The sequence below is a fragment of the Mesoplodon bidens genome (genome assembly GCF_964165515.1).
Source record: "Mesoplodon bidens genome assembly, chromosome: 10".
Lineage (NCBI taxonomy): Eukaryota > Metazoa > Chordata > Mammalia > Artiodactyla > Ziphiidae > Mesoplodon > Mesoplodon bidens.
In genome coordinates this window covers 74223196-74250690 of record NC_138172.1, presented here as the reverse complement: position 1 = coordinate 74250690, position 27495 = coordinate 74223196, and the positions used below count along the sequence as shown (strand labels likewise).

General features: G+C 42.8%; 1 protein-coding gene across 3 annotated transcripts in view; it reads right to left on the bottom strand.

Moving 5' to 3' along the window:
• Positions 1-300: 300 nt before the first annotated feature.
• BICRAL (BICRA like chromatin remodeling complex associated protein) overlaps positions 301-27495 on the bottom strand; it is an 86938-nt gene continuing 59743 nt past the window's right edge. For all 3 annotated transcript variants that reach the window (XM_081245344.1, XM_081245346.1, XM_081245345.1), the window contains 7 exons: positions 14165-14270; positions 13223-13323; positions 12095-12156; positions 10447-10592; positions 9264-9358; positions 6201-6303; positions 301-4136 (listed from right to left, as the gene is read on the bottom strand). In XM_081245344.1, coding sequence (XP_081101470.1) covers positions 3352-4136; positions 6201-6303; positions 9264-9358; positions 10447-10592; positions 12095-12156; positions 13223-13323; positions 14165-14270 — 1398 coding nt within the window. In that variant the 3' untranslated portion in view covers positions 301-3351. The remainder of the gene's footprint in view (positions 4137-6200; positions 6304-9263; positions 9359-10446; positions 10593-12094; positions 12157-13222; positions 13324-14164; positions 14271-27495) is intronic.

Here is a 27495-nt window from a genome sequence, read left to right as displayed (position 1 = left end):
TGCAGATTGAGGTACATTTATCTAACTTTTAAATGACCTCATTTTTCCTTCCTTAGTTAAGGGCCCATGTGACGGGAGCAGGGAGGGAGGCCAGAGATGTTCATGACTAAACTTTCTCCTTGACCAATTTTAATTTGTAATTTAGAAAGGCTGATCAGTTAAAATCCTACCCCCTCACTGGCCGGGGTATTCTTTGGTAATGGTATTTAATAACAGAACTCCCACTGGACATTTACTTACCCTTTTCTTCTGGGAAAAGCAGCCATTCCTCTTTGCAAAATCAAGACAATCACAGTTGCACATTTTCCCAAATCTTTGGCTGTATTGCAATGGTTGTTTCATTTTGTAATCTCCAACTAAACATTTCCTAACCATGGATTAACAATATAGTTACTGACTGGTTTCTTTTAACAGTATTTATCCAACATAACAAAATAAACTGCAATTTGTTATACTTTTTTTTTACAAAACATTTTATAAATATTTTTACAAAATGTATACAAAGCAATTTCAAGTGAGACATACTATACAAATGAAGGTATTTAAGCAAATAAAGCCCACACCACACTGACAGTGAGTGACGCGTCCTCTTTAAGTCAGTCTGTAAGGCCTCCCTAATCTAACAAAGTCTGCTAAATTCTTCAGCGCTAAAATAGTTCTTTTTTGTAATTGCCAGTTTAAAATTTGCTTTATCTTTAGGCAGTACTTAAGGACACAGAAAGTCAAATGCTGAATAACAAATTCACACTTTTCCACAACAACAGAAAAAAGAAAGAAAGAAAGAAAAGAAAATGATTTTTGTTACTGAGTATGAGTAGCTCTAAAACTTAACTTTGACTAATGAATCTGAACAACTGAATGTTGGCCATCCGAGGCTGAGCTCTCACCCTCCACCAGAGGGGCCTCGACATGCGAGTTATGACCTAATCACAGGAGTAAAAGACATTTCATAATCGTCATTTGTCATTACCTAGAATCTTTCCTCCATAAAAAGTAAACTTACATACAAGGACACAAAAATGTACAAGTTTCATTTTGGTAAATTAGGCTCTCCGTTTTCTAGACAAGTGTCAAGGCTTTAAAAACCCTTTAAGATGGTATATCGAAAAGTTGGGACTGGGGTGGCAGGGCAGGGTAGGGAAGAAAGAGAGGTGACAAATGTACATGGAGCTTATCTTGTCTCTTAAGAATTCCACTGATTCAGTAATTAATGTAACTCATCAGTAGCTTCCATGAAGGCTTCTAGGTATAGATTTCCACAGTGAGAAGAATTTGATCAGGAGGGACCATCTTTAAGTCTTGCTAGGAATTAGGGGAGCATGAGCCCTAAGAGAAGAGCCTATGAAATCATGGGGTTCAGGGCAGGGTGTTACCCCAGGGCTACCCAAACAGAAAGTTCCAACTGGCAATACCAACTTATCTTTCTAATATGTTACAATACAGGAAAAAGGGGAAATCTGCAACTTGGACATTGGCACAAATAAGGAAAACATGGTAACCGTAAAATGGCCCAGATTTTCCAATTTCTATTGGCTCAGGGGTGGGAGTGGGGAGAAGGTATTTTGCTTTTGTGAAGACTGGCTGTCTCACAGGGTTTCTCTGTTTGGGGGGACTAAGGAGCAGGGAGAGTCTAGGTCTTCTGTTACTGTGTTTTCTAGTAATCAGAAGCCTTCCTTTCCATTGCAGGCCGACCTGGAAGAGAAATGCCCAACATGATGACAGTGGGGTCATCCCCATTCTGGGGATGGCCAGAAGCGGATCTTGGCAACACGTTAGAGCGAAGACCAGTGGGTGTGCCTCTAAAGGCAGAGAGATGGACAGAATAAATGAGAGCCCGTGCACATAACAGGGAGGGTGAGTGCGTACACACTGTTGCCAAAATGACCTCTGAATCTGAACAGCCCAGACACATGCACGCACCCATGTATGTAAGAGGGTACATACAAAATACCATATGTAGCTTTCCCAATGCTAGGAGATACTGATGGTTACAATGACATTGAGAACGAAAGTGCCAACAGAAACGGGATGACCTGGGGCGGGTATACAAGAAAGGAAACTGGGGAAAGCTCCCTGAAAAGAAATATAAATAAATAAAGCAATAAGTCACGTTCACGAACATGAACATGGGCCAAACACAAACTATGGCAGGGAATGTCCTTTGGCTCTCAAGTGGGAATCCCGGGTCTCAGATCTTTCCTCTCAGTGGTGGGCTGGCTGGTTACCTTTGGTTTGTCTGTGTTTTGGTAATGATTGCTGCCAGGGGTGACTACTGTTCTCAGACAACAAGAAGCAGAAACAAGGCCAAAGTCCCCTTAACGTTTAAACTGAAAAATTACAACACAGTTTTCAAATGAAAATACTTTTGACGCTTGCCTATTTGTTGTGGGAGGGGTGCAAAGAGAGGTTAAATGGAACAAAACCCAGCAACCAACAAAAACATACATCGTATGCTGCCTAGATCCAATTATAGACTGCAAAACGCTTGTTTTTTCTCAATAGTTAACATACATATGCTTTTACATATATACATATTATATTCCTCATGGCTCTATCCCGGCCTCCCCTGTACACTGGGCCACTTGATTGGTTTCCATTTTCTTTTATTTCGCCTGGTGAGATGCTCTCAAGTCCTGCTGTCACAACGCAAAACAAAGTATTCCCTAGATGAGACTCAAGGCGGATATGATGAAGAGGTGAGGTTTTGCTCCGGGAGCATCAGAAAAGCACTTGAACGATGAACAGGAAGCCCTGCTTGTGCGCTATAGGGGCTCACGCCAGGGCCGTGGGTCCTGGCAGAGCAGCCAGGACTAACTGCTCAGAGACGGCCAAGGGGAGAGCCATGTGGTCTCCCGGCCCATGACACCCCAAGACCCCCCCAAAGCCAAAATTTGGAGATGCAGTGGGATATTCTTTAAAAAGTATCTTCTATCAGTCCTGTTTGATTTTCTTTAATAAGTCTGTTCTTTTCAAATGACTTATGATTGTCAGAATTTTACCCAGGGCCTAGGGTACTGTGATCTCATTGAGTTACAGTGTTTAAAAAAAATAAAACAAATAAACAAAAACAAACAAAAAAATGACTATAAGCACTTTCAAAACACTTGAAATGTGTAGGGCCTATCAGACTGCTTTCTAACAAGGATCAGTTTTACTAAAGGATCTCCCTGTAACCACGACGAGTATTGCTCTTAAACAAAGAATGGGACTGAGATTAGAAAGAATAAGCTGTGATGAAAGATCAAGCAGGCTGGAGACAGGAGACCATTTCCATTGCTTTTGCCAGGAAAGAATGTAACTTGTCCGGGGCGGGGTCTCGGGCTGGGGGCAGGTTGGGGAGGACTGCGGCTATTAACACTCTAGGATACTATTTACAGCTGCTTCTAAAATGGAGTCAGTTTCTACAATGCCTTCACTGTGGTCCGGGATGAACTTTTCCAGGCAGTTTTCCTGCGAAGCCATTGGAGAAAAGTTGGGGAAATCTAACTCAACAGAGCCGCTAACCGTGGGGTCACTCTGCCGCCCCGCCTTTTTGAGTTCCAAGATGTTCTTAAATGTTGTTTCTAAACTCTTAGTGAGCTGGAGATCAGGCTGGGGCTCAGCTGACCCTTTCATGATGTCTGTGTGTAAAACTTCATTCTTTGGAGAATTCCGCAGAGTCTTGTCCTGGAAGGAGCTATTACACGTCATCTCCAGGTGCGAATCTACTAGGAGGCTTGAGAGTTTGCTCTCAGGACCGTGATCTGGTCTGGACGAGTTTTTCCGGTGCCCTTCAGGGCCGGGAGAGCACTCGCTGCCTTTCACGGAGTCTTTTCGGCTGGTTTTCTCTTCAGATGCACTCCGGTACTGAACTGAGCCCATTTTGTCAAATTTCAGTGCTCTGCCGAGGCATTCGGTTTTTTTAGCAACGTTTCCTTCTGCGGAGACCACGATGTGATTAGGCACTAGATGAAACTGGTCATGATTCGTTGGTTCTGTCATGCCTGGTTTGGCTCTGTCTCTGCTCTGGGCCTTGGCCGTCAGATGCACAGAACTGGTTGTTTTACTGCCATGCTGGTCACTCCTGCCAAACTGTGTCTCATGAGCAGCTTTATTATCAAGTTTGAAGGAACAACAGAAATCAGCCTGAAAGCCCTCTGGAAATGGGAACATAAAGAACATTAATGAAAGAATGAGACAGGACTAGACAGTAGCCCCTCAGTGGGTCAGGTGCAAACCCACTCCACCCTACCCCACCACACCGAGTCAGCTGTTCACGTCCAGGACTGTGCAGAAGCACAGTACTTGGGGGGCGTCCTTCAAAAGGAACCGAGGCTGCGGAGCTGCAGCTTCCAGAGGAGCTTAAACCTCTTTGAAAAAGGAGTTGCTGGATGACAAATGGGAAAACCCAATGGGCAAAAAGCTCCACTTCGTCTTGGTCTCTTACTGTAGTTTTTGATCAGTTTTTTATTAATGACTGCTTTGAAACAGTCTGAAAACAGAAATCAGATGTTAGGATCAGCCTCGTTTCTTCCTTGGAGCAGAAGGCCCTGAACAGAGGCTTTGGCGGGGGGCTGGGGAGGACACAACTACTTGTCTGTGGGTGATGGCACTTCAGTCCCTCTAAACACGTGGCAGGGGACCTGGCATAACTAGTGGCACTTTGCCAGGAACACAAAACGAACGATCAACATGCACCTTAAATGGTATCTGCTTGGAAGGACAGTGGGGCATGGAGGAACTGGGTCGGAGGGTGAGTGCTGACCTGTGCCAGGCCTGAAGAGCCAAGGATGGCGAGAGAAATGTGAGTGAGGATTTAGGGGGTTGAGGGTACGGAGGGAGGGAAGCAGGTTGCTGTTATGCAAGGGCAAAGAAAGTGTTCACTCTGGAAGTAATGAAAGTGAAACAGAGCTTTGATGATACCTATAAAGCCACAAACGTGAATTTGTTCACTAAATCCCAAAATATGAGATCTAGGGGATACAGCGTTGAAATCAAAAAAGGTGATTCCACCCCATAAACACTGTGCAGGTACAATACAGAGGAGAACGGAGCATGCCCCTGCCCGCGTGACACCAGGCCTGAGGGGCTGTGACAAAAGAGGAGGGTTTATCCCCAAAGCCCAATTCACCCAATGGCAATAGGGGATTTCAGGTTCTAAGAAAAAGGGGCAGAAATATATCTGACATTATTCTCTTGTTTTTTTGGAAAGATTTGAGGATTCTCCTAGGTATACAGCAATTCTTTAGGACTCTCCCTTTACACTGAGTATAAGGATCATGTATTCTCTTTGAAAATTTCTTAAGCCACATCAAACACAAGGCTGAACCTTAATATTTAAGTATCAGAAAAGATGTTAGAAAAATTAAAGCCAGAGGAAAATAATATTCCAATAGGAGGGGAATGGATTAGCCAAATTATCAAATTAGTATATTAAAAATTTATTAACTATTATTTTGAAGACTACAGCAACAGGATAAAAACATCAGATGTGTTAAATGGAAGAAAATTAGAATAACAAAATAATATCTAGCATGTGACATATGATTTAATTATATTGTAAGTGATGTATGCAAATGGGAACCATAACTGGAAGAAAACTTGGAGAAATAAAAACATTCCTTTTCTAGGATGGTAAAAGTATGGGTAAAAATTGATATTCCACAAATTGTTATGTTATTCAATTTTAAAAATTTTAGACACTAGAAAGAAGTACAGAGAATTCATTTTTAAAAGGCAGAATGTGGGTCGAATCTAGCACAGATGCAAATGGCAGGAAGCTGATGGGGTGCGGGAAGAGTACCAACAAGGAGCACTACAAGCTACCAGAGCCTGTGGGCAGGGACCATGTTTCACTGATTCCCCTCCAACAATGCATTGCACATAGTAAGAAAACTCAATCATTTGCTGAGGTTTAGTTGCTTCTGGGAAGGCTTCTGACTTACTTTAGTTCTCAAAGACTAGGGAAAGATTGATAAGTTTGAGTTTACAATGGGGAAGAAGAATCACTTAACTGAATGCAAAATTCCAGTTTGGACTTTGCAGAACAACCTTTTCAGAGTATTCATATCCTGCTCTCAACTCTGGATTTTTTTCTCCCCAGAATTCAGGATCTACCTTCAGGTTTCATACTCCAAGGTCACTTCAGACAGTCTCCGCAAAGCCATAGTCCCTGAACCCTGGCGGGAGCTCTCCTCTGCTTTTACTCTGGCGTTTCTTACCGGGGTCTACAAGTGCCAGACGCTTGTCCCGGGACAGAGAAGCTCTCTCCTCTTGGTTGAACATTCTGTCGATCATCACCATCTCAGCAGAGGGATTGATCCGCTGAAAATGAGAGAGCCTAGTCATTTCAGATGCCCTTTAACAAGTGCAAACAGCTCGCTGTGTTTTGGGGACAAAGGAAGCAATCAGAAAGGAGAATATGTTTATCCTTGACATACTTTTTTGAATCGTGTTTTTTGGGGAAAGGTAATTTACCACATTGGTACAAACTTCAGAAGGTACTAAAGGGGATGTGGAAAGTCAGCCTTCCTTCTTCGCCTCCCCTGTGCACTGCCTTCCCCACCCACCCAGGGCCCTCCCTGCAGGAACCCTCGTGCCAAGCAGTTTAGTAAACTCTTCCAGAGATAGTTTATGCACACACCCAAATTTACATTCTTCATTCTTTATTTTTGCACACAAATGGAAGCAACTATACACACCGTTCTGTACTTTTCTTATTTCCTCCTCTGCCTAATATGTGGGAAATCTTTTCATTAGGATGACCTTTTACTTTATATTCTGCTATGCTATATCATCATTGTGTTGTGTTTTGTTTTTGGCCGTGCTGCATGGCTTGTGGGATCTTAGTTCCCCAACCAGGGACTGAACCCGTGTCCTCGGCAGTGAAACCACAAGAGTCCTAACCATTGGACCTCCAGGGAATTCCCTATAATTATGCTTTGTATTAAGGCTTTCCTTAGAATTATTTTTTGTTGTACAGAATCAAAGCTTAAATTATATTTCTGGGTCTTATTTAACATAAAAATTCATGGCAGATATAATTTGTCCAAGTAATTAGTCCATTTGTCCAAGTCTGTCCAAATGGTCCTTTTCTCATAAATGACAGTTAGTCTTTTTGATATCTCAGAGTTTTGTTTCAGAAATGACTGTCAATATAAGAACAACTATTTCAGACTTTGGTGGCACCGTCTTAATATACATAAGTATAGGCATATCTCATTTCATTGCGCTTTGCAGGTATTGCGTTTTTTTACAAATTGAAGGCTATAGCAACCCTGCATCGAGAAAGTCTATTGGCACCACTTTTCCAACAACATTTGCTCACTTCATGTCTCTGTGTCACGTTTTGGTAATTCTCCCAATATTTCAAACCCTCCACCAGCAAAAAGATTACAACTCACTGGAGGCTCAGATGATGATTAGCATTTTTTAGCAATAAAGTATTTTTAAATTAAGGTATGCACATTGTTGTTTTATTATTTTTTATTTTTTTGTTTTTGCGGTATGCGGGCCTCTCACTGTTGTGGCCTCTCCCGTTGCAGAGCACAGGCTCCGGACGCGCAGGCTCAGCGGCCATGGCTCACGGGCCCAGCCGCTCCGCGGCATGTGGGATCTTCCCGGACCGGGGCACGAACCCGTGTCCCCTGCATCGGCAGGCGGACTCTCAACCACTGCGCCACCAGGGAAGCCCACATTGTTGTTTTAGACACAATGCTACTGCACACTTAATAGGCTGCAGTATAGTGTAAACATAACTTTTATTTGCACCAGAAAACGAAAAAGTTCATGTGAATTGATTTATTGAGATATTCACTTTATTGAGGTGGTCTAGAACTGAACCCACAATGTTTCTGAGGTATGCCTGTAAATATATACACTTTAGTTAAACACAAACACACACACATACATATTTATACTATATTGCATACGTGTATAATGTAGTTCAGCTAATCTCTCAAGGTACATTTTCAAAGCTGATCTCAAATTAAAAGCCACTGGTAAGAGACCAATTTATTAAAGTCTGTATGATTTTAGAACTGCTTCTAAAATCTCAGATAGGTTTGGTCTTTCCATCATTTTCTGAGATACCTTACTCCTTTCTCTAATTATCTGGTGCTTTAAAATTAATTTTAGGGGAGTTCCTCAGCGGTCCAGTGGTTAGGACTCAACGCTTTCACTGCTGTGGGCTGGGGTTCAATCCCTGGTCGGGGAACTAAGATCCTGCAAGCCATGCGGTGCGGCCAAAGGGAAAAAAAAAACCAATTAATTTTAGTTTCTATTTGGGGTGCTGAAAATGCTCTGGAATTAACGAGTGGTGATGCTTGCACAGCCTTGTGAATATACTAAAATCCATCAGGTTGTACGTTGTAAAATTAAGCATGATTTTTTTGGGGGAAATTATTATTGTAATATATGACAAAAGATTCATATTTATTTATTTATTTATTTTACATCTTTACTGGAGTATAATTGCTTGTTGTGTTAGTTTCTGCTGTACTACGAAGTGAATCAGCTATATGTATACATATATCCCCATAACCCCTCCCTCTTGAGCCTCCCTCCCACCCTCCCTATCCCACCCCTCTAGGTGGTCACAAAGCAACAAGCTGATCTCCCTGTTAAGCATGATTTTTATGACATGCTAGTGATCTCTCAATTGAAAACAAGACAAAACTAACTTTTTTTTTATTTGGCTGCACCACGTGGCTTGCAGGATCTTAGTTCCCAGACCGGGGTGAAAACCCGAGCCCTCGGCAGTGAGTGCACAGAGTCCTAACCACTGGACCGCCAGGGAATTCCCAAGACAAAACTAATTTTAACATCTGTCACCACCTCATCTTTTCAGATATTATTCTGAACAATATTCAGCAGAAGTGTTGCCAGTCCTCTCCCACATCTTCTGGTTGGTGAGAGGCAGTGGACAGCATCGGAGTGCGGATGGGGGTCAGGTGGTCCTGGTCTGTATTCTAGCTCTGCTAATTACACTGCAAACTTACTGGCTGTATGATGTTGGGCAAATTACGTAACCAAAGCACTAGTCCCTCATTTGGAACCAGGAAAACAATAGCACTGATTCAGTGTGATCAACCATGGAAAGCATAGCAAATATAGCTGCTGTTAGTAGAAGGTTCAGTCAAAGGTTAAGTTTTTCTACAATTTTAAGTATCTGTGCCTTTTAAACTATGTTGGGAAAATGTAATTTCTTGAAGTTTTTCTCTCTGAATTAGTAGCTGTGACCTGTGGAGTTTAAGAAACAAACATGCTTGGTAGTGGAACTTTACCATGGCATCTTCCAGGAGCAGGCATCTGTACTTGTTAAGCATAGCTTGAGTCCTTTTTAGGAGCTGAGTGGCAACTGTTTCAAATTCATTGTCAACTTTAAAAAGAGAGAGAGAGAGAGAAAAAAAAGTAAGAGAGTGCAAATCACCCACTAGGTCCTTTTTTCCTTAGGACTGAAATGAATTATTCCTCCATTTTCTCTTCTTAGTTTAGTTCTTCCTTGGTTAAACATCATCTTTCTGCACTCCTGTCCCTCACTGTTCACTGGAATGTGATCACAGAAACTCATTTTAATACTAGCTTATTTTCACTCTAATTAGGAAACTAAAAACATAATGCCTTTAATTAAGATCATTTATAAAAGAAAACCACATTAACACAGACCAGCAGCAAATATCAATGAACAGAGAATGATCTACGAGTTTAGGTGACCTAAGCCTCCACTTCCTTCCAACAGCATGAAAAACTGAAACTGCTGAGACAATGAAGTCCTACTGTCCGGGCTGGGCAGACCAGTTTCACGTAACGACACCAACTCGTCCATGGCATCTCGCAGGTCATGGTCCTGTGGCTCTGTCCTTTGTCTGTCTGTCTCCAAAGGTCTCACATTTTCCACTTCGCTCTTCTCAGAGCCTCCACATCCCTGTTTAATGCTGGATGTGGATGCTCTTCCTCCCAGGGAAGCTCACAGTGGATTGACTGCTGCACTCCCCTCAGAGGCCCTGCTCTGGACTCACTTTGGAACCTCAAAGAATGCTTTTTGGGAGCTACAGTATCTATCTAATTCATAAAAGTGATAGCAGCAGCTCAGGGTATGTATGCATTCTATCTAAACGCAGGGACTGTGCCTGAATCACTGTGCAGGGCACCTCGTCCAGGGCCATCCTGTCTGCAGCCAGAGTCCAAACAGTGCTCTGGATTCACTGCCCTCAAATGTGTCCATAAAATATCCGGACATTTGGGTGTCCCTCCACAGAATGTTGAGAAAAATAAGTCACAACCCTAAACATGGACTGGGAAATCAAGTAAATTGGGAAGAAGGTAGGTCTGCAATGAAAAACAGTAACCTGGCTACCACCTGGGGGTGACGAGGCTCTGGTTCGCCTGTGGGGTGAGTCCCCAGGAGGGCATCCCTAGGAGGGCGTCTGGTGTCAAGGTGGCACCCTGGGGGTCCAGCCTGCTTACCTTTCTTCAGGTCTTCCTCTGTGGGCATGGAGCCCTGGCACACATGGTAGGAGAGCAGCCTTTGCACTGCGTCACTGAGTGATCGGAACTGACTTTTATCAGGTGTCACCGTGTGGGTTTGGTCCCTCTGTAACTGCTGGAGAATGCTGTTAAAGAGAAATTGCCAATGGCAGTGTTGAGTCATGTAAGAAATCTAATCATGATGGTTATTTGCATGCAAAGACAATGAGAGACACAGGAATGTTATTATCCATAGTATAGCAGGTCTTTCCCCCCCCCCCCTTTTTTTTTTTTTGCGGTACGCGGGGCCTCTCACTGGTGTGGCCTCTCCCGTTGCGGACGCGCAGGTTCAGCGGCCATGGCTCACGGGCCCAGCCACTCCGCGGCATGTGGGATCTTCCCGGACCAGGGCATGAACCCGTGTCCCCTGCGTCGGCAGGCAGACTCTCAACCACTGCGCCACCAGGGAAGCCCTCCCCTCAGTTTTATACTTCATACATCATGGTGGGTTTAGAGTTTAGTCTAACCATCAACACAGGGGACTCAAACTATGACTCTGGCCTCAAAAGCATGGTGTTCCCCCCAGCCATTCAAGTGTGGGCGCTCACACAGACCCTGGCAATGCCTGACCACTGGCCAGCTAAGCTTATGGTAATATTTCTGTTCTGAACATAGTAGTTTATTTTTTTTATTTTTTGGACTAATAACATCATTGATAGAACTTATTATAGACGATAACCAAACAAAGTCTGTGTCTCAAAACCAGTGTTAAATCAATGTCAGGGTTGAGAGGAAGAAAAGGGGAGTCTAAAAATCACAAGAAATGCAGACATTCTCTAGGATCCTTATCCTTCTGGATCCATGCTCCCTTCAGGGTCTTCATCATCATAAATGTTCTCTGCCATTTGACAAGCTTGCATGATATTGTCTTCTGATACAGAACAAATCATCCAAGGTTCATTGGGATTTCAGGAGAAATCAGATATCTTGGCAGTCTGACCACCATGAATAAACAACCACTCTGCTGGCCCATCTTCTGCATTTTCCAGGGATTGTTCCTCTCCAATTTTACTTAAATCCCAGACATTCAGTCTGTGATCAGTACCACTGGAAGCCAAGGTAGTCTCATTGTGAGGCAACCACTGAACCTGGAATATTTCATCCTTATGTGATTCAAAGGAATGCAACTTAAGTTTCAGATGTCTCAGATCCCACAAGGCAACAGTCTTGTCAGCTGATCCTGTGGCAAGAAGGAACTCACTATAAGGACTGAAAGAAAGGCAGTTCACTTCAGCAGTGTGAGCAGCAACTGCGTGGCTTGGCTGGACATAGGACTTTATTAAACCTTGCTTCTCCTCAGAGACCCTTAGGCCAATCAAAGGGTATGTGGTTGCTAAAAAGACAAAGAACTATTCTCCTTAAGAACAAAAGGGTGAACAGTAGGCTCAAACCACATTTGAGATATAGATAGATATATAGATAGATAGATAGATGTACAGATAGATATATCTCCTAACAAACTATAGGGAAAGATTTCCAAAGTATACTTTAAAAAATATGTAGTATCATAACCTGACTGTTGTGTATTTGTTGAAGGTTAGGAACCTAGAAAAATGTTCACAATGGGTCATTTCCGAAGGTAACTCACAAAGCTCCTTTAGTTAGCTGTTTTGCAGCAGGCCTCTTTTGTCCTCCCGAATGACTATCCACCTAAGGACAAAACACACCTCTTATTATTCCCTTTTGTAGAAAAAATAAGCAAAATACAGTTATACATAAAGGTCACTACGTTCCCAATATTTTCAAATCCTTATCAAGAGCAGACTCTAAGTATGTAACATTTGCTGTAATTTGCCAGTGTTGGAAGATGAAACAAGGAGATCCACAGACCCGTGTAGCAGAGTTGCACTGTGTCAAGACTATAGAAAGCCTTACTATCAGTTCCTTGGAAGGACTTAGCTCTACCTTAAAGCCTGAATTCCCAACTCCCTCTACAAAGCTTCATTTTATTTTTGAAGAAATATATTTTAAGTAACAACTCCATAAACATCTGAAAATTCAGTAGACAGTCCTTAATTCATCCTCTCAGTGGTAAATAAGGGAGCAAACACATCTGAGCTCCTGTCACATACAGTCCAGGTGTGTGACCTAGCAGGGCAGTTCTTGGACCACAGTAAGGAACAAATACGCCTTACATCAGAACCTGAGAACTGAACCAGATCCTTCACCAAGTATTCCAGGCGGGCCCAGACTACCACAGATTTCATTTAGCGATTTTAAGTTTGAGGGAGAAGAGCCTAAGGCCTTAGAAAACTGAAAACAAAAATTTTTTTTCTTCTTTTGCAGACCAGTATGGGTTAAAAGACCATAGGGACTGACTACTTCATACACTCCTGCAGGAAAAAAAAATCTCTAGTATAACTAAGAGGAACAGATGCACTTTTGATAGGATAATAATCATTATCATTCAACAGTAAACTACATTTTTTGAGTGCCTACGATGTGCTGGCTGCTGGTATACTATTAATTCATGAGGAAATGAAAGAACTGTAAACATGTGAGAAATAGAACAGACATATTCATCCTATAAACACTAACATTACAAGGCATGGCTCTCAGGGAAGGTCTCCAGTGAGCACTTTTGTGGGCACACAGGGCGACAAGGCTGACTGTGCAGATGATGCCAGACAGCCACTAGCAAACAGAAGGTGATGTGACCACATTTTCTGTCAATCATGCTGAACATTGAGAAGAAGCTATGCAAACTGTTTTCTACCTGCACAGCTGGCTGGCCAGGAGATGATCCAACGACTTTTTCCTGCTGTGGTTGTGTGGTTCCTAAGGACACCGGTATAACTTTGCTTCCAGAATCCTGTCCTGTTAGAATGAACACGAGACAACGTTCAACAGAAACAGTAAATCAGGCCCGTTGTGTAACCCCTAGAGTCCAATGTACACAGATTACTGAACGTTCTGAAAGGGATTTGTTTATCATGGGTGCTGGCTGTGAGGAAGGGGAGCAGGAAGTACATTTATCTACCAAAGCTCTAAAGACAGAGGTAAGGATTATTAAAGCTTATTTAGGTAATAAATGGAAATAAACACATAAATAAATGGTAATAAATAAAAGCTGTCAGTGCTACAGTTTCAAATTATCTAAGGTCTAAGGAATAGGCCTCAAACCAGTGATCTGTCCGTATTACCGAACCCCCAAATACTCACAACTTAAGAAAGGGAGGCCCAACTAGGGGACTGGCTAGGAGTGTTCATGCTGTCGTCTTTTCTAGTACTTATTGAGCAGTGCGGGTGCTCAAAGCTTTAAAAGAAATGGAAGACATGGCCCACGATATTTTTTGTTTTTGTCTGGGGTGGGGGAGTGGGGGGGGGGAGATTCTAAATATACAAATACAGGATAGTTACAAAGTCGCATGTGCCATATAATACTAGGTTTCATTGTTTCTAAGCAGCACATTTTTTTCACATAATTTAATGTGTTGTAATTTAAATAGAAGTGCTTTTTTTTTCCTCATTAGTATATAAGATACTACAGATGCAACATTGTACAGCATTTGGGTGGAAAGGATACGGAAAGAAGGAAGGATCAGAGCGGAGGTGAGGCTGAGTGGAAGAGATGCAGGATGAGGGATGTGTGAAGAGTGTCCCCTGGTGCTGGGAGGACTGCGACAGACTAAAAGAGCTCACAACAGGGGCTCCTGACCTGGCAGTGCGGTGCTCAAGAGGCCTGGGATGGGCGCTTGCCTCAGGCCATCTGCAGTCTTGGAAGCAGAAATGGGGGAAGTCTGATTCAAACTTTTTTTCGGAGCCTGTGAAAAAACATTGCCAAGATAGAAAAATTAATTGCATGATAAAAGCTTTACTAGATCACTTAAAGTGCCAACCAAGTCCGTTAATGAGTCTCCCGCATCACCTTCGGTTTAGCTTACAAAACAAAAGTTTAAAAACATTATCCTCCTATCACATTGGGAGAACTGCAAAGAGTACCCTTTAAAGTCTACAAGCCTGCTGAATTTTCTTGACGCCATTCAGGAGGGATGATTGATCCCAGCTGAGCTGATTGATAGCAGCTGCTTTCTCACTCCTGGAACTCCTGTGTTCATGGTGCTCAGATGCAAAGCTGAGCCTGAAACAAGTCTCTACCCCCAACAGTTTCTATCCTCAGTAATGCAATGTCTCGCCTGCAAGGATTATGACCCTGAGTATCAGTTCCTATGTGGGGTCTGCAGGGATGCTGAGCACCCGGTCAGGGCCCAAGCACCAACCCCAAATCTACTGTCAACATTCGCCGTCCACTGTGTGGATGATCTAAAGGAAATCTCACCCCTGCCGTCTGGGATGTCTCTAGTTCATGTCCTGATAACCTCAGGTGGCATGTAATTGGGAAATGTAAATTCAACTGAATATTAGTCTGAGCAAAATACTATTAGAAAAATTAATGTTTAAACTGTTGTGTGCTTCTTTTCTATAAATAAGGAAGATGAACTGGATGAAGTTTAAGGACTAACAAATTCCTTTTAGCTCTAAAAAAATCTGTTCTCTCTATAATGCATTTAAAGTAAGATGATAAAGGGTTTCTAAACTACTCCCACATTTTAATCCTTTATGTCATTACTACTTCACAGTGCAGTAAGTTTTCAGTTTTTCCTTCAGTTTTATATTTTGTATACCAGCAGATGATTTAGAGTTTAGTCTAACCATCTCCAGGAGTGATGACCTGTGACCCTGGCCTAAGCAAAATGTTCCCACCAACCATTCACATGTGGCCGCTCACACAGACCTTGGCAATACCTGGCCATTGGCCAACTAAACTCATGTTAATATTTCTGTTCTAAACAATGTATTATTCTAAACAATTAATTATCTATTTGGTCCTTTTTTCTAATACAGAAATGGAGATGGATTTGACATCAACCAAGAAAGACTGGAGGAGGTCATTACAAAGTTGGAAACAGTCACTTTGCTCATCCTTCCATTAGCAGGGAAGGTCGGACCTGCACCTCTTAGTGAGAACACCATGGGGGAAAATCTCCCAGTCTTCACAGCATTTGCCCTAGAACATAACTCCACACCTTCCTACTGTAGGGAAGCTCTTCACAAGAAGGACACCCATGTTGTGAGGAGGCCTGGGGTGAACAGTGAGCACAGGCCTTCCTCACAAATATTTCCAAGGGATGAACACTAAGGGCCACCTTGACCTAGTGGTTAGCATTCCGGGCTTTCACTGCCATGGCCCGGGTTCAATCCCTGGTTGGGGAACTGAGATCCCACAAGCTGCTCGGTGCAGCCAAAAAGTAAATAAATAAAAATAAGGGCCAACTTGAATAAAAAAACAAACAGATAAAAGTTGGAAAAACGTGGTCTAACAGGGCAAGGCTATATTCTAGATGGGACTCTGAAATAACGAGATCAACAGTTGAATAGATGAACCAGAATGAATATGTTCAAATGACCAAAATCCTCATAGCAGTGTTGCCAGGACAACATTTTTGGAATTTCTTTCAATATGCCTAGTTCACATGAAACAGAAGAATATCATCCAAATTGCTTAAGAGCACACAAGTTGTTTTTTTTTTTAAATAAATAAATGTCATTACCCAGCCTGATCTCCCACCTTATTTATCAGATATCACCTTGAATGATTCCTAGCTATTGAACAGACAAATAAAACAAAATCCATGCATACAGAAGTAGTAAAACTAAAAGAACAGCAAGGAAGAAATCACCATAAAAGTCAGGAGAGGGGCTAGGTTAGGAAGGTGCATGGAAGAGGGTACTTTCTGGGGTACTGATAATCTATTTCTCAAGTGGTTACATGCATGGGTATTTGCTTTATAATTATTTGTTAACTGTACATTTATGTTTTCTGTATTTTTCTATGTGTTTTTTCATAATACAGAAGAGTAAAGAGAAAAAAAAATACTCTGAACAATCTAATCTAATGTCAAAAGCTTGAAAAATTGCCATCATTTAAGGGTATAAAGTACTGTTGTGTCTGAAAACAAGGTTACTAACTGTAGGGACACCTCGTTTGAGCAGGTTTTTTGTTTTTTGTTTTTTTTGGCTGCAAGGTGGTTTTTCTCTAGTTGCATTGAGCGGGGGCTACTCTTTGTTGCGGTGCGTGGGCTTCTCATTGTGGTGGCTTCTCTTGTTGCGAAGCACGGGCTCTAGGAACGTGGGCTTCAGTAGTTGTGGCACGCGGGCTCAGTAGTTGTGGCTCGTGGGCTCTAGAGTGCAGGCTCAGTAGTTGTGGTGCACAGGCTTAGTTGCTTCACGGCACGTGGGATCTTCCCCGGACCAGGGCTGGAACCCGTGTCTCCTGCATTGGCAGGCAGATTCTTAACCACTGTGCCACCAGGGAAGTCCTGAGCAGGTTTTGGTGTAAGTGTTTTACAGTCCCCTTGCCCACATCCATGTGGGGGTTGAACACTGGCATCAGTGCATTTTCATCTTTCAGCTACTGCCAGTACCCCTCACTGTGTCCCTCCCCTTGGGACTGGAATGATCTCCCCACCTCTTATGCTATAAGGGTAACACAGAGGTTGGGTGGGGCGGGTAGGGCCAGGATGGTGGTAGTACTGTAATCCACTGGGAACTTGGTTTGGTGTCCCCACTGGAATCTCCTCCATTCACTAGGTCTGTATTGGAAAGCTCTGCTGCCCGAGGGATCTGCTCTGTTCCCAGATGTTCGCTGGTCACTGGTCACTCCCAGTCCCCTGATTTCAGAGCAGGACTTTTGTGTGTCTGGTTCACTGCTGTATCCCCAGCACCAGAAGAGGGCCTGACACCATAGTGAGCACACAGTAAATCATTGTTAAATGAAAATAAGTGAGTGAATTCCACTGCGGCATTAAGTCATAGGGGTCTGTACTTCCTCCTAGTCCAATGCCCCTGCCCAGGAGCCAGCAACTTTCTCTCATTCCCCCCAAATTTAGGTTGCCCCTGAACTGACAATCTTTTCCAGAAAGAAAATATATCATTCAGGTTTTCTTTTTCTGAACTCTTAGAGAAGACTTTTTTAAAATTTTATTTATTTATTGCGCCGGGTCTTAGCTGAGGCAGGCAGGCTCCTTAGTTGCGGCATTTGAACTCTTGGTTGCGGCATGCATGTGGGATCTAGTTCCCTGAACAGGGATCGAACCTGGGCCCCCTGCTTTGGGAGCATGGAGTCCTATCCACTGCGCCACCAGGGAAGTCCCTCTTAGAGAAGACTTGCTCTTGAAATATATTTTCTTCACAAATAGAGAAGCTATTTAAGGATATTTTGTTGAGAACTTGGCTCCAAGAACTCTGCTCATATCAATGTACAATTTTAACTCTTTAGACCCTGTACTATCTTGATACCACGTGAATATACAGAAATCCACCAATGAATCAGAATACTCAATATATCCCCATCCCCCTCTGTGGTACACCTTGTAAGAAGCCAACGACAAACTAGCAAGATGATATTCGTCAACCGATAGGCATTTGCTGAGTGAGGGAGGCCATCTGGGATCTTCCCAGCCCACAGTCTCCTCTGGGAATTGCCCCATTGCCATAGAAATGGGTTGGAGCCAGCACAGTTGGACACACAAAGGTCTGTTACCTGCTAGAGGGCATTAAGAGCTAGAATCCAGGGAACGAGCACCTTTTCTTCCTGTGGAAAAGTGCCAAGCCTGCCAGTGAGCAGCTTCTCTACCCGGAGGGGTGTTTTTTTCTATTTTGGCTCAGAGGGGCACTTTTTCCTAATTTGAACAAAGGCTCCATATAGAGCATCAGCTCTATACGTATAGAGCTCCATATAGAGGCCCTACGTGGCCACTTCCTCATGTTGCCCACGACTGGCTCCTCTGGTCAAGGGTGACTGAACCATGGGTGGGCCAATCAGACTCTCTCTCCTTGGACCTGAGAATTGGGGGAGGGGGAGGGATACCTAAGGGCCGCGGTTCTCAAATGCAGGTTTATAGCCTAATTGCATCAAGATCACCTGGGAGAGCATCTGAAAGACAAAGTTTCTGGGTTCCATCCACGAAGATCGATTCAGAAATCTAATGTGGGGCTTAGGAATCTATAAATTAAAAAAGCTCTACAGGGCTTCCCTGGTGGCGCAGTGGTTGAGAGTCCGCCTGCCGATGCAGGGGACGTGGGTTCGTGCCCCGGTCCGGGAAGATCCCACATGCTGCGGAGCGGCTAGGCCTGTGAGCCATGGCCGCTGAGCCTGCGCGTCCGGAGCCTGTGCTCCACAACAGGAGAGGCCACAACAGTGAGAGGCCCGCGTACCGCCTGTTTCTGTTAAACGCTTGGAAGAGTGAGAGAGGACCATGAAGGAGAGAGGTGAGGCCGTGCTATCTTGAAGAGGCCAAGGGAAGAGCAGAGAGCCTGGTTCTGACTCTTATAAAGAAGTTACACTATACAAGACGTTCTCCTTTTTGCTAAATGTGTGAGGGTGAGTTTCTAGACAGTTGCAGCCCAAAGTACCTTGACTAAGACATTTGGGTGTTCACTGTATGCACAGCACCATGGTAATCACAGAGAAGGCAGCTGAAGGATACCACACACACTCTCTGCCCTCTGAGAGTTTACCATCCAGAAAACAACCAGGCCCACCCAAACACAGTGTACCATATTATGGTGTCCAACCTCAGGCCCTCATGCATGACCAGCAATCCTCTTTTTCCCCTGGCCAGCTTCTTGCTTATTTTCCACTGAAGCCTATTTCATTATCTTCAAACCTGTAAGCCAGGTGAGAATTCATTCAACTTTCTACCACCAAAGCTACGACATCACCTGCAACCCCATTCATCCCTTCCCGCTTCTCTGTTACAGTGAAAGAAGCATCCCCCAATGCTTTTATACAAAGAATCCCACCAACGTTTCTGGAATTCATGTCCTTCTCCTTCCCATGAGCTTGGAAAAGAGCTCAAGCCTTTCCCGTATCTTATAAAAACCACACCCTGACTCCACACATCCGTGGAGCTACTGCAGTGTCAGTTACTGTCATTTTTCTGGAAGTTGTCTGTGCTTATCACCACACCCCCCCTACTTCCCTTAATCTATTGCAATCTGGCTTCTGCACATATCACTCCATGGAGACAAATCTTACCAAGGTCAACAACTGCCTCCTTGTTGCTACATGTATCAGAAACATTCCCATCCTGACTTCCACCCACTTCCCAGCAACACTCCACTCTGTGGACACCATCCCTCCTGCCTGCCTCATTTTCCTTTCTTAGCTTCCAAAATGCTGAGCCCTATGGGTTTGACGCCTCCTCTCTGGAGTATTCTGAGTCTTCCCTGCGGACCCCTCTTTCTGTGTCCACCCCCTAAGTGTGTTGGTGCTTTGGGGCTCTCTCCTGGCTGCTCCTCCTCTACTGACACACTCTTCCTGATCCGTTTCATCCACTCCCACCGCTTCCATCACGATATATATGCTGGTCAATCCCACTTCAGCTGACAATTCACTCTCTGCTTCAGCACATGTAGCTGTTGCCCATACAACTTGGTTGTTCCAAAGGTACCTCACCCTTGACAAACAACCTAAGTTGAACTCAGAACTTCCCTTCAAACCATGATTTCTTTCCATGTTCTCTATTTCGGTGAACCTGGGTGTCACTGCCAGAAACTTCTGTGTCACCCTTATTCCTCCACTATAGCCAATCAATCCGAAGTTCTATCTAACCTGCCTCAAATCCATTCACTTCTCTCCATTTCTTCTGCCACTAGGCTCAAGTGGGTCTGCACTATTTCATGCTTACGTTACGACACTGGCTCCTGAGCCCAGCATCAGGGTCCTGTAGTGTTTAGGGCTCGCTTACCTTTCCCACCTAAATCTTCACCTCTCACTTGAACTTGCTTTCCTTCTCCTGCAGAACCACGTTCTCTTCTCTCTGCAAGGCTTTGCACTTGCTGATTCCACTGCCTGAACATTCTTTACTCAGACCCTCTCTTGCTGGATAACTTCCTTCTCCCATAGTAGGGCTCAGTCAGAAACCACTATTTCGTGGAAACCTGCTCAAACCATCCCATCTTGGTAAGAGGCTCCTTTTCGGAGCCGGGTGCCCTGGGCTGCTTCCACCAGAGCACTCAGAATACTGTCTTGTGGCTGTCGGCTTATCTGCTGCCTCCTGCTCTGCAAAAGACTGTTGCATCCCTGGGACTTGGCCCAGGGCTGGCCCCGGCAGCTACTGATACACTGTTGAATGAATGAATCAGTGAAGGAAATATTATACCTGGTGGGAAGTATAAATAAAAAGTGCAGAGAGGAGATCAGTGGAGGGTCCGAAAAAGGCTTCATTCTTTTAGGGGCTTTGGGTGCCCTGAGGGAGAAGCATCTAGGCCAGATAGGAAAGGACATTCAGTGAATGCCCATCAGCAAAGGCTTGAGGCTCACGATGAGTCTGGCCTGTTCAGGGAGCCATGAGGGGTCCTGCCTGGCTAACCTGGAGCAGTTCAGCTTGAGAACCTTAGCGGCCAGGCTGGGGGTTGGTACTTTCTCCTGTGCAATGGGAAGCTCCCAGATGATTTGGTTCAGGTCACCAAGCAAATGTTTTAGGAAGATAAATGTGGTGGAAGCCAGACTTTAGGGAGAGTCTGAAGGCAGATTAATCATCCAGACAATTGTTACAGCTGTCTAATTACAGTACAAATGGGCCTTGGAAAACATCTACCCAGCAGTCCATTCTTCTTCGTTTGCACTTTAGAATCACTTGGGGAGCTTTTGAAAAAGGCTGCTGCCTAGAACCTTCAATCTAGACCATTTAAATAAGAATTTATGAAGGTGAGGCCCAAGCATCCATTTTTTTTTTTTTTTTTTTTTTTTTTGCGGTACGCAGGTCTCTCACTGTTGTGGCCTCTCCCATTGCAGAGCCCAGGCTCCGGACGCACAGGCTCAGGGGCCATGGCTCACGGGCCCAGCCGCTCCGCGGCACGTGGGATCCTCCCAGACCGGGGCACGAACCCGTGTCCCCTGCATCGGCAGGAGGACTCTCAACCACTGCGTCACCAGGGAAGCCCGTGGGTTCCTCATTTTCAAGAGAAAACTAGGTAAGCAGTGACAAAGCGAAAGAGAGGCATGGACATATATACACTACCAAACGTAAGGTAGATAGATAGTGGGAAGCAGCCGCAGAGCACAGGGAGATCAGCTCGGTGCTTTGTGACCGCCTGGAGGGGTGGGAGGGAGGGAGACGCAGGAGGGAAGGGATGTGGGAACAGATGTATATGTATGACTGATTCACTTTGTTATAAAGCAGAAACTAATAAAAAAAATGCAGAGGTGTAAAAAAAAAAAAAAAAAAAAAGAGAAAACTAGGGCTCAGAATGTAAGATAGGAACTTAGATCACAAAACCAATCACTGGCAGAGGAGGACCTGCAAGTGAGCTGACTCCTGTTCCAACTCTTGTTTTCCCCGTTATACTGCTGTCCCTCTTAAAGTCTAGCTCAGGGTACAGATGTAGAAAAGAGAGAAAAGGGAAGCAGTGTGGTAGAGACAGCTAGCTGGTGAAGTCTGCCTTTACAGCAATTTGCCCATGCTCTGAACCTCCATCTCCTTGACTGTGAAATGGGAACAGTAATGTTACTTGTAGCCCCAAAGTAAGGATTAGAAATAATACAGATAGTCCCTGCATGTACCAGTTGTTAATAATATGATCTTTATTTTCATTATTATTGGGAAGAATGGATATAAGACATTCAAAGAAGAATTTGTAGGATTTGTAACTTATTAAAGGTACAGAGGAAGAGAACAAACAAGAACATCTAGATTATGAAGTCTGGGCATCTGAAAATACAGTGCCTCCACAGTAAGGTAGGCAGGCTGAGCTGGATGGGGAAAGGAATTAGGGAGGGGCAGGGCAGGCTGGAGACTTCAGTGGTAATCGCTTTGGAAATCTCACATGCAAAGCAAAGCGCAGCAAAGCACCAGTAGGTGCTGCTCTCAAGGAATTTAAAATCTACTAAAACTTTCAGTGATCTAAAGAGATTTGGACTTAAAATAATTTGTTTACTTTTGTTTGATAGGCTAAACCCTTGCAAACTGCCTTCTTTGTCACTAACTTTTGAAATATTAATCCATTTAAAAGAAAGTTTAAATCCTGTAAATGACTCTCTGCATTAAGAGATTTAAATTCACAGGGCTCCTTAGAGAAATGGCTGATTCTAGGTCTGTGGCAAGGTAATCACAAGACATGCCTACAATATCTTGTGCTTCAAAGCGCTCAAAGGAGGTGGGAATGTGTCAGAAGTGTAGAAGTCAGCTTAAGTAGGCCTTAAGTAGGCCAAACTTGGGACAATATAAGCATCAAAAAGAATAATGAAAGCAATAAATTGCAACGTTAACTTTAAAGAGAATACATGGCCTTTTGGAGATATACACTAAAATATTACAGATGAACTTATATGTCTGGTTTAGCTTCAGAGTAATACTGGGCAGGGGAGACTGAGTGGGGTATGGATGAAACAGGAATAGCCATGAGCTGGTAAGCACTGGAGCTGATTGAGCATGGGGCTCATTACACTAACTTGTCTTTGTTCATGTTTAAAATTCCCTGTAATAAAGTTTTTAAATTAATGCAAAAAAACAACTATGATTTCATAGTGTTAAACCCACACACAATGTGAGAAGAAAAAGCTCTTTTTTATGGAAAAATCCCAGTCAATAACAGTAGATAGGATAATATAACTAGAAAAGCATTTTGCAACCACTAATGCAATATATACCAATGGAGTCAAATCACTGGGTGAGAGGCCGGGAAACAGGAGAGTCACGTGGTCCCAAAGCACCATCCTAGAGATCATTTCTTCCTTACATGGGAACAAGATACCTTTGAATACCTCAAGGAGAAACCTGGCAGGGGGCCACCGTAACCAAGTGATCACATCGGAATCACCCATAATGGGAAAAATCAACATTATGTGCCAACCATTCAGCCAGAATCTAATCATGAGGAAACAATCAGATGACACACTGAGGGCCACCCTACCAGACAACTGATCCAGGCTGCTGTAGCCTAAAGAGATGTGACAATAAATGAAATCAGTGTTCTCTGCTTTCTAGAGTGAGGCATTGTCATAAAGGACATTACTGAGTCAACTGGAAGGAATCTGATATAATGTTATTACGTTAATGTTAAATTTCTTGGGGGTGATAGTAATACTGAGATTGTGTTGAAGAAGGTCTTTGTTCTTGGGAGATACCTGCTGAAGAATTTAGGGGTCAAGGGTCATACCATTTGCAACTTACTTTCACAATGTTCAGAGAAAAGAGTGTGTGCGTATGTGTGTGTGTGTGTGTGTGTGTGTGTGTAGAGAGAGACACACACAGAGCAAATGTTGCAAAACATAAACAACTGGTGAATCTAGGTGAATAGGTTCACAGTACTCTTCCAACTTTTCTGTGGTTCTGAAAGTTTTCATAATGGAAAATGTGGGGTGGGGACTTAAGTTCGCTCTTCAAGAAGCTGGTTACATTGGTTGCCTGAAGGCAACTGTGTGCCTGGGGAACAGGAGGAAGGAAAATTTTCACTGTAGTATACAACTTTCCGTACCTTTTGAATTCTGAACCAAATAAATGTATTATCTATACCAAAAATAAAGTTTATATTTAAAAACTCATTGTTCTCTAATATTAATGTTTTATAGTATCAAAACTTTACATATTAAATTACTCCAAATAGATAAACACTGAAGGCCCCTGATAATGGTATTTTTGGTCATTACAAGGTTCTATAAAGTAATTTATACAGAAATTATAAAAAGAGTCACTGTAAATGTCTCTGGATGTCCTAGGAGTTTAAATGTTAGATGACACCTCAACACTATTTTTCCAACTTGTGTTGCCTCCAAGGCTGTGTCTTCCTTAATCCAAAACACCTGATACTTTAATTGTTCTGGAAACCTGCAGCAGAACACACAGGACATAATGCAACTGATCTAGTTCCCAATACTCTTTGGCATTAAACTGATCTAGTTCCCAATACTCTTTGGCATTAAAAATTACTTTGGAGCTGCCGGTATAGGCTTCTTGTTACCTTTGGATAGTTGAAACTTTGGGGAGTCAGAAAGACAGATTTTTTTTCCCCCTCACTGAAGCATTATTGAAAAAAAAGAAAAAGAAAAAGAAAGGAAATGACCATGCTGTGGCTGATTATGTATAATTGATTATAATAAACGTAAAGCAGATCAATATATATAGGTATAAAGTAATCCTCAAGTTCTATAAGTAAGTAAAAACAGGCATGGTGTGTTGCAGAGATAAGTATATATGTGACGTTTGTGCTGTATATGCAGAGGACATATCTGGGGGAAGAGAAAGAACCTAGAAACAGTGGTGGCCTCTGGAAGAGGAAGACTTACTTTTCATTCTAAACTATTTTGGAACTGTTTCTAATGATTACCAATGGCATGTTTTACTTATTTTTGAAAAATGCATCAATGTGTTGATAAATGCTCTCCAGGTATCACCTCCTCTACGTGGGGTAAGTTTTTAAAACTAGAAGAAAACAAGAGTATCTGTAATTCTACCACTCAGAAAACTGCTGTTAAGGGAGCAGTACATTTCCTCCTAATCAAGTTTCTGGATGTTTTGTAAGCAAGAGGGTTTTCTATTTTCTAGTTCACCATATTGTCTTTCATCATTTTTCTAAAAGAGAAAACAAATTTCTTGTTAAATATTTTACAGTTAAATGTGCATTTAAAATATTTCACATTTAACTGCACACTTAAAATGACTTTGTAAGCCTTCCCCCAAATCTTTAATTATTTTTCAAAAACATTTAAAATGGCTACATAATACTTCATTATATGCAATAATCCTCCTACTATTGGAGAATTATTATATTGTGTTTAGAAAACTTTTTTGCAACCAAAGTATAGAAGAATATCTATCTATAGTATGCTATATTTGAGTAAGAAAGGAGGGGAAATAAGAAAATATACATGTATCTGCTTATCTGTGTGAAAAAAAAACAGAGGATAAATAAAGGAGAAACTAATGAGATTGCTGCAAATAGGGGATGGATGAGAACTGGCAGGAAAGGATGGAGGGAGGGGTGGGAGCAGGGAGAAAGGCCAGGGAGGAGGGAGACTGCCCAGCACACTTTCTGCATAGCCCTGGCTTTTGGGACCATGCTAATGGTTCACTCATTCAAAAGAAATTACATAGATAAAATCAACAAAGGTAGTGGGAAAAGAATTCTAAAATGAAACGCAAACAGAAACAAGCAAAAGTATAGTTCAAAAGAATAGCATAACCATACCAAGGGAGGAAAAAAAAAGTACTAACTCTAGTAACTTTTGAACACAGTATTTTTTTTTTAAATTTTTACTGGAGTATAGTTGATTTACAATGTTGTGGTATTTTCAGGTGTTGAACACAGTATTTTGACTATACACCTTTAGGTTAAAGACAGAATGTAAACCAATACTGAAGTCTGAAGTAGGTTTGTTTTTCACACTGCTATGAATTAGCAATTCTAAAACTATTTTCTTTGTTTTCTAGGATTGGGCAAATAAGCAAATATATTGTGGGGCAGGCTTTCTCACTGTTAGAAAAGAGAGCTACAAATATGGAAAAGGAGACTTGAATAATGAACCTGGTGGTACTGGATTAGAATTGAAAGTATCAGTATGAACTCATGGTTTTTAATATAGATAGATAGACAGCTATAGATGTTGTGTATGTGTAAATACATATAAGTCCCAGCTCAGATCTTGGCTTCTAAATATTGTTCTCCACTAGAAGGAACAAGGTCCCTCAAGTGGTTGATTCCAGGGCAGGGGCAGGGAAAGTGAAAGACGAACGTGGAACATCATGTTTTGCTAGAAATTAAAGGAAGTGCTCAAAGCATGATGGAAACATGTCAGAAGGACCAGCAGCCAATTTGGAGGGGTGCCCAATGGCATCAAAGCAATTTGAGCATCAAAAAAATTGATTGTAACAATTTTTAACACATGAAATAAAATAAGAACCTATGTGTCCATACTGGCATAAGCAAAAGGGGGAGACAGAGAAACTCTTCCTTAGAGTAGAATGCCAACAATTAATGTAGAATAAACAATGGAATTAGAAAGTCTCTATTTGGTGACTGTCACAGTAACAGCTGATTTAGTAATAACTGATTCAGTCAGGAATTATCAATGAAAGCTTAAACTAGTGTGTTCAGGTTTGACAAGAAATTGGATATCTACATAATCTCAATGTAACTCCCCGAAGAAACTTATTAACTATGCATCAGACGCCACATGAAGCAGACACCATCTTAAGCAAGTGTTCAAAGTTAACATCACCAGGAATGCGACAAGTTCACATCGTGAGGACACATCCATCACCTCTGTGGCAATCCTACCAAAAATGTATAATCTGAATCTAATCATGAGGAAACATCAGAGAAACCCAAATTGAGGGACACTCTACAAAACAATTGGTTTGACTCTTCAAAAAAATCAAGGTCGGGCTTCCCTGGTGGCACAGTGGTTAAGAATCTGCCTGCCAAGGCAGGGGTCACGGGTTCGAGCCCTGGTCCGGGAAGATCCCACATGGCGCAGAGCAACTAAGCCCATGCACCACAACTACTGAGCCTGTGCTCTAGAGCCCACGAGCCACAACTACTGAGCCCACGTGCCACAACTACTGAAGACCACACGCCTGGAGCCCGTGCTCTGCAGCAAGAGAAGCCACCGTAATGAGAAGCCTGCGCACCGCAACGAAGAGTAGCCCCCACTTGCCGCAACTAGAGAAAGCCTGCGCGCAGCAACGAAGACCCAACACAGCCAAAAACAAACAAACAAACAAACAAACAATCAAGGTCATGAAAGACAGCAAGATGAAGAAACTGTTTCCAGGTCTTCCCTGGAGGTCCAGTGGTTAAGACTCCACGCTTCCACTGCGGGGGCGTGGGTTCGATCCCTAGTTGGGGAAATAAGATCCTGTATGCCACGCGGTATGGCCAAAAATTAAAAAAAAGAAAGAAAGAAAAAAAAACCTGTTTCCGATTTAAAGACATGACAACAGAATTAGGCAGTGATCCTAGACCATAAAAACAAAACATAATATA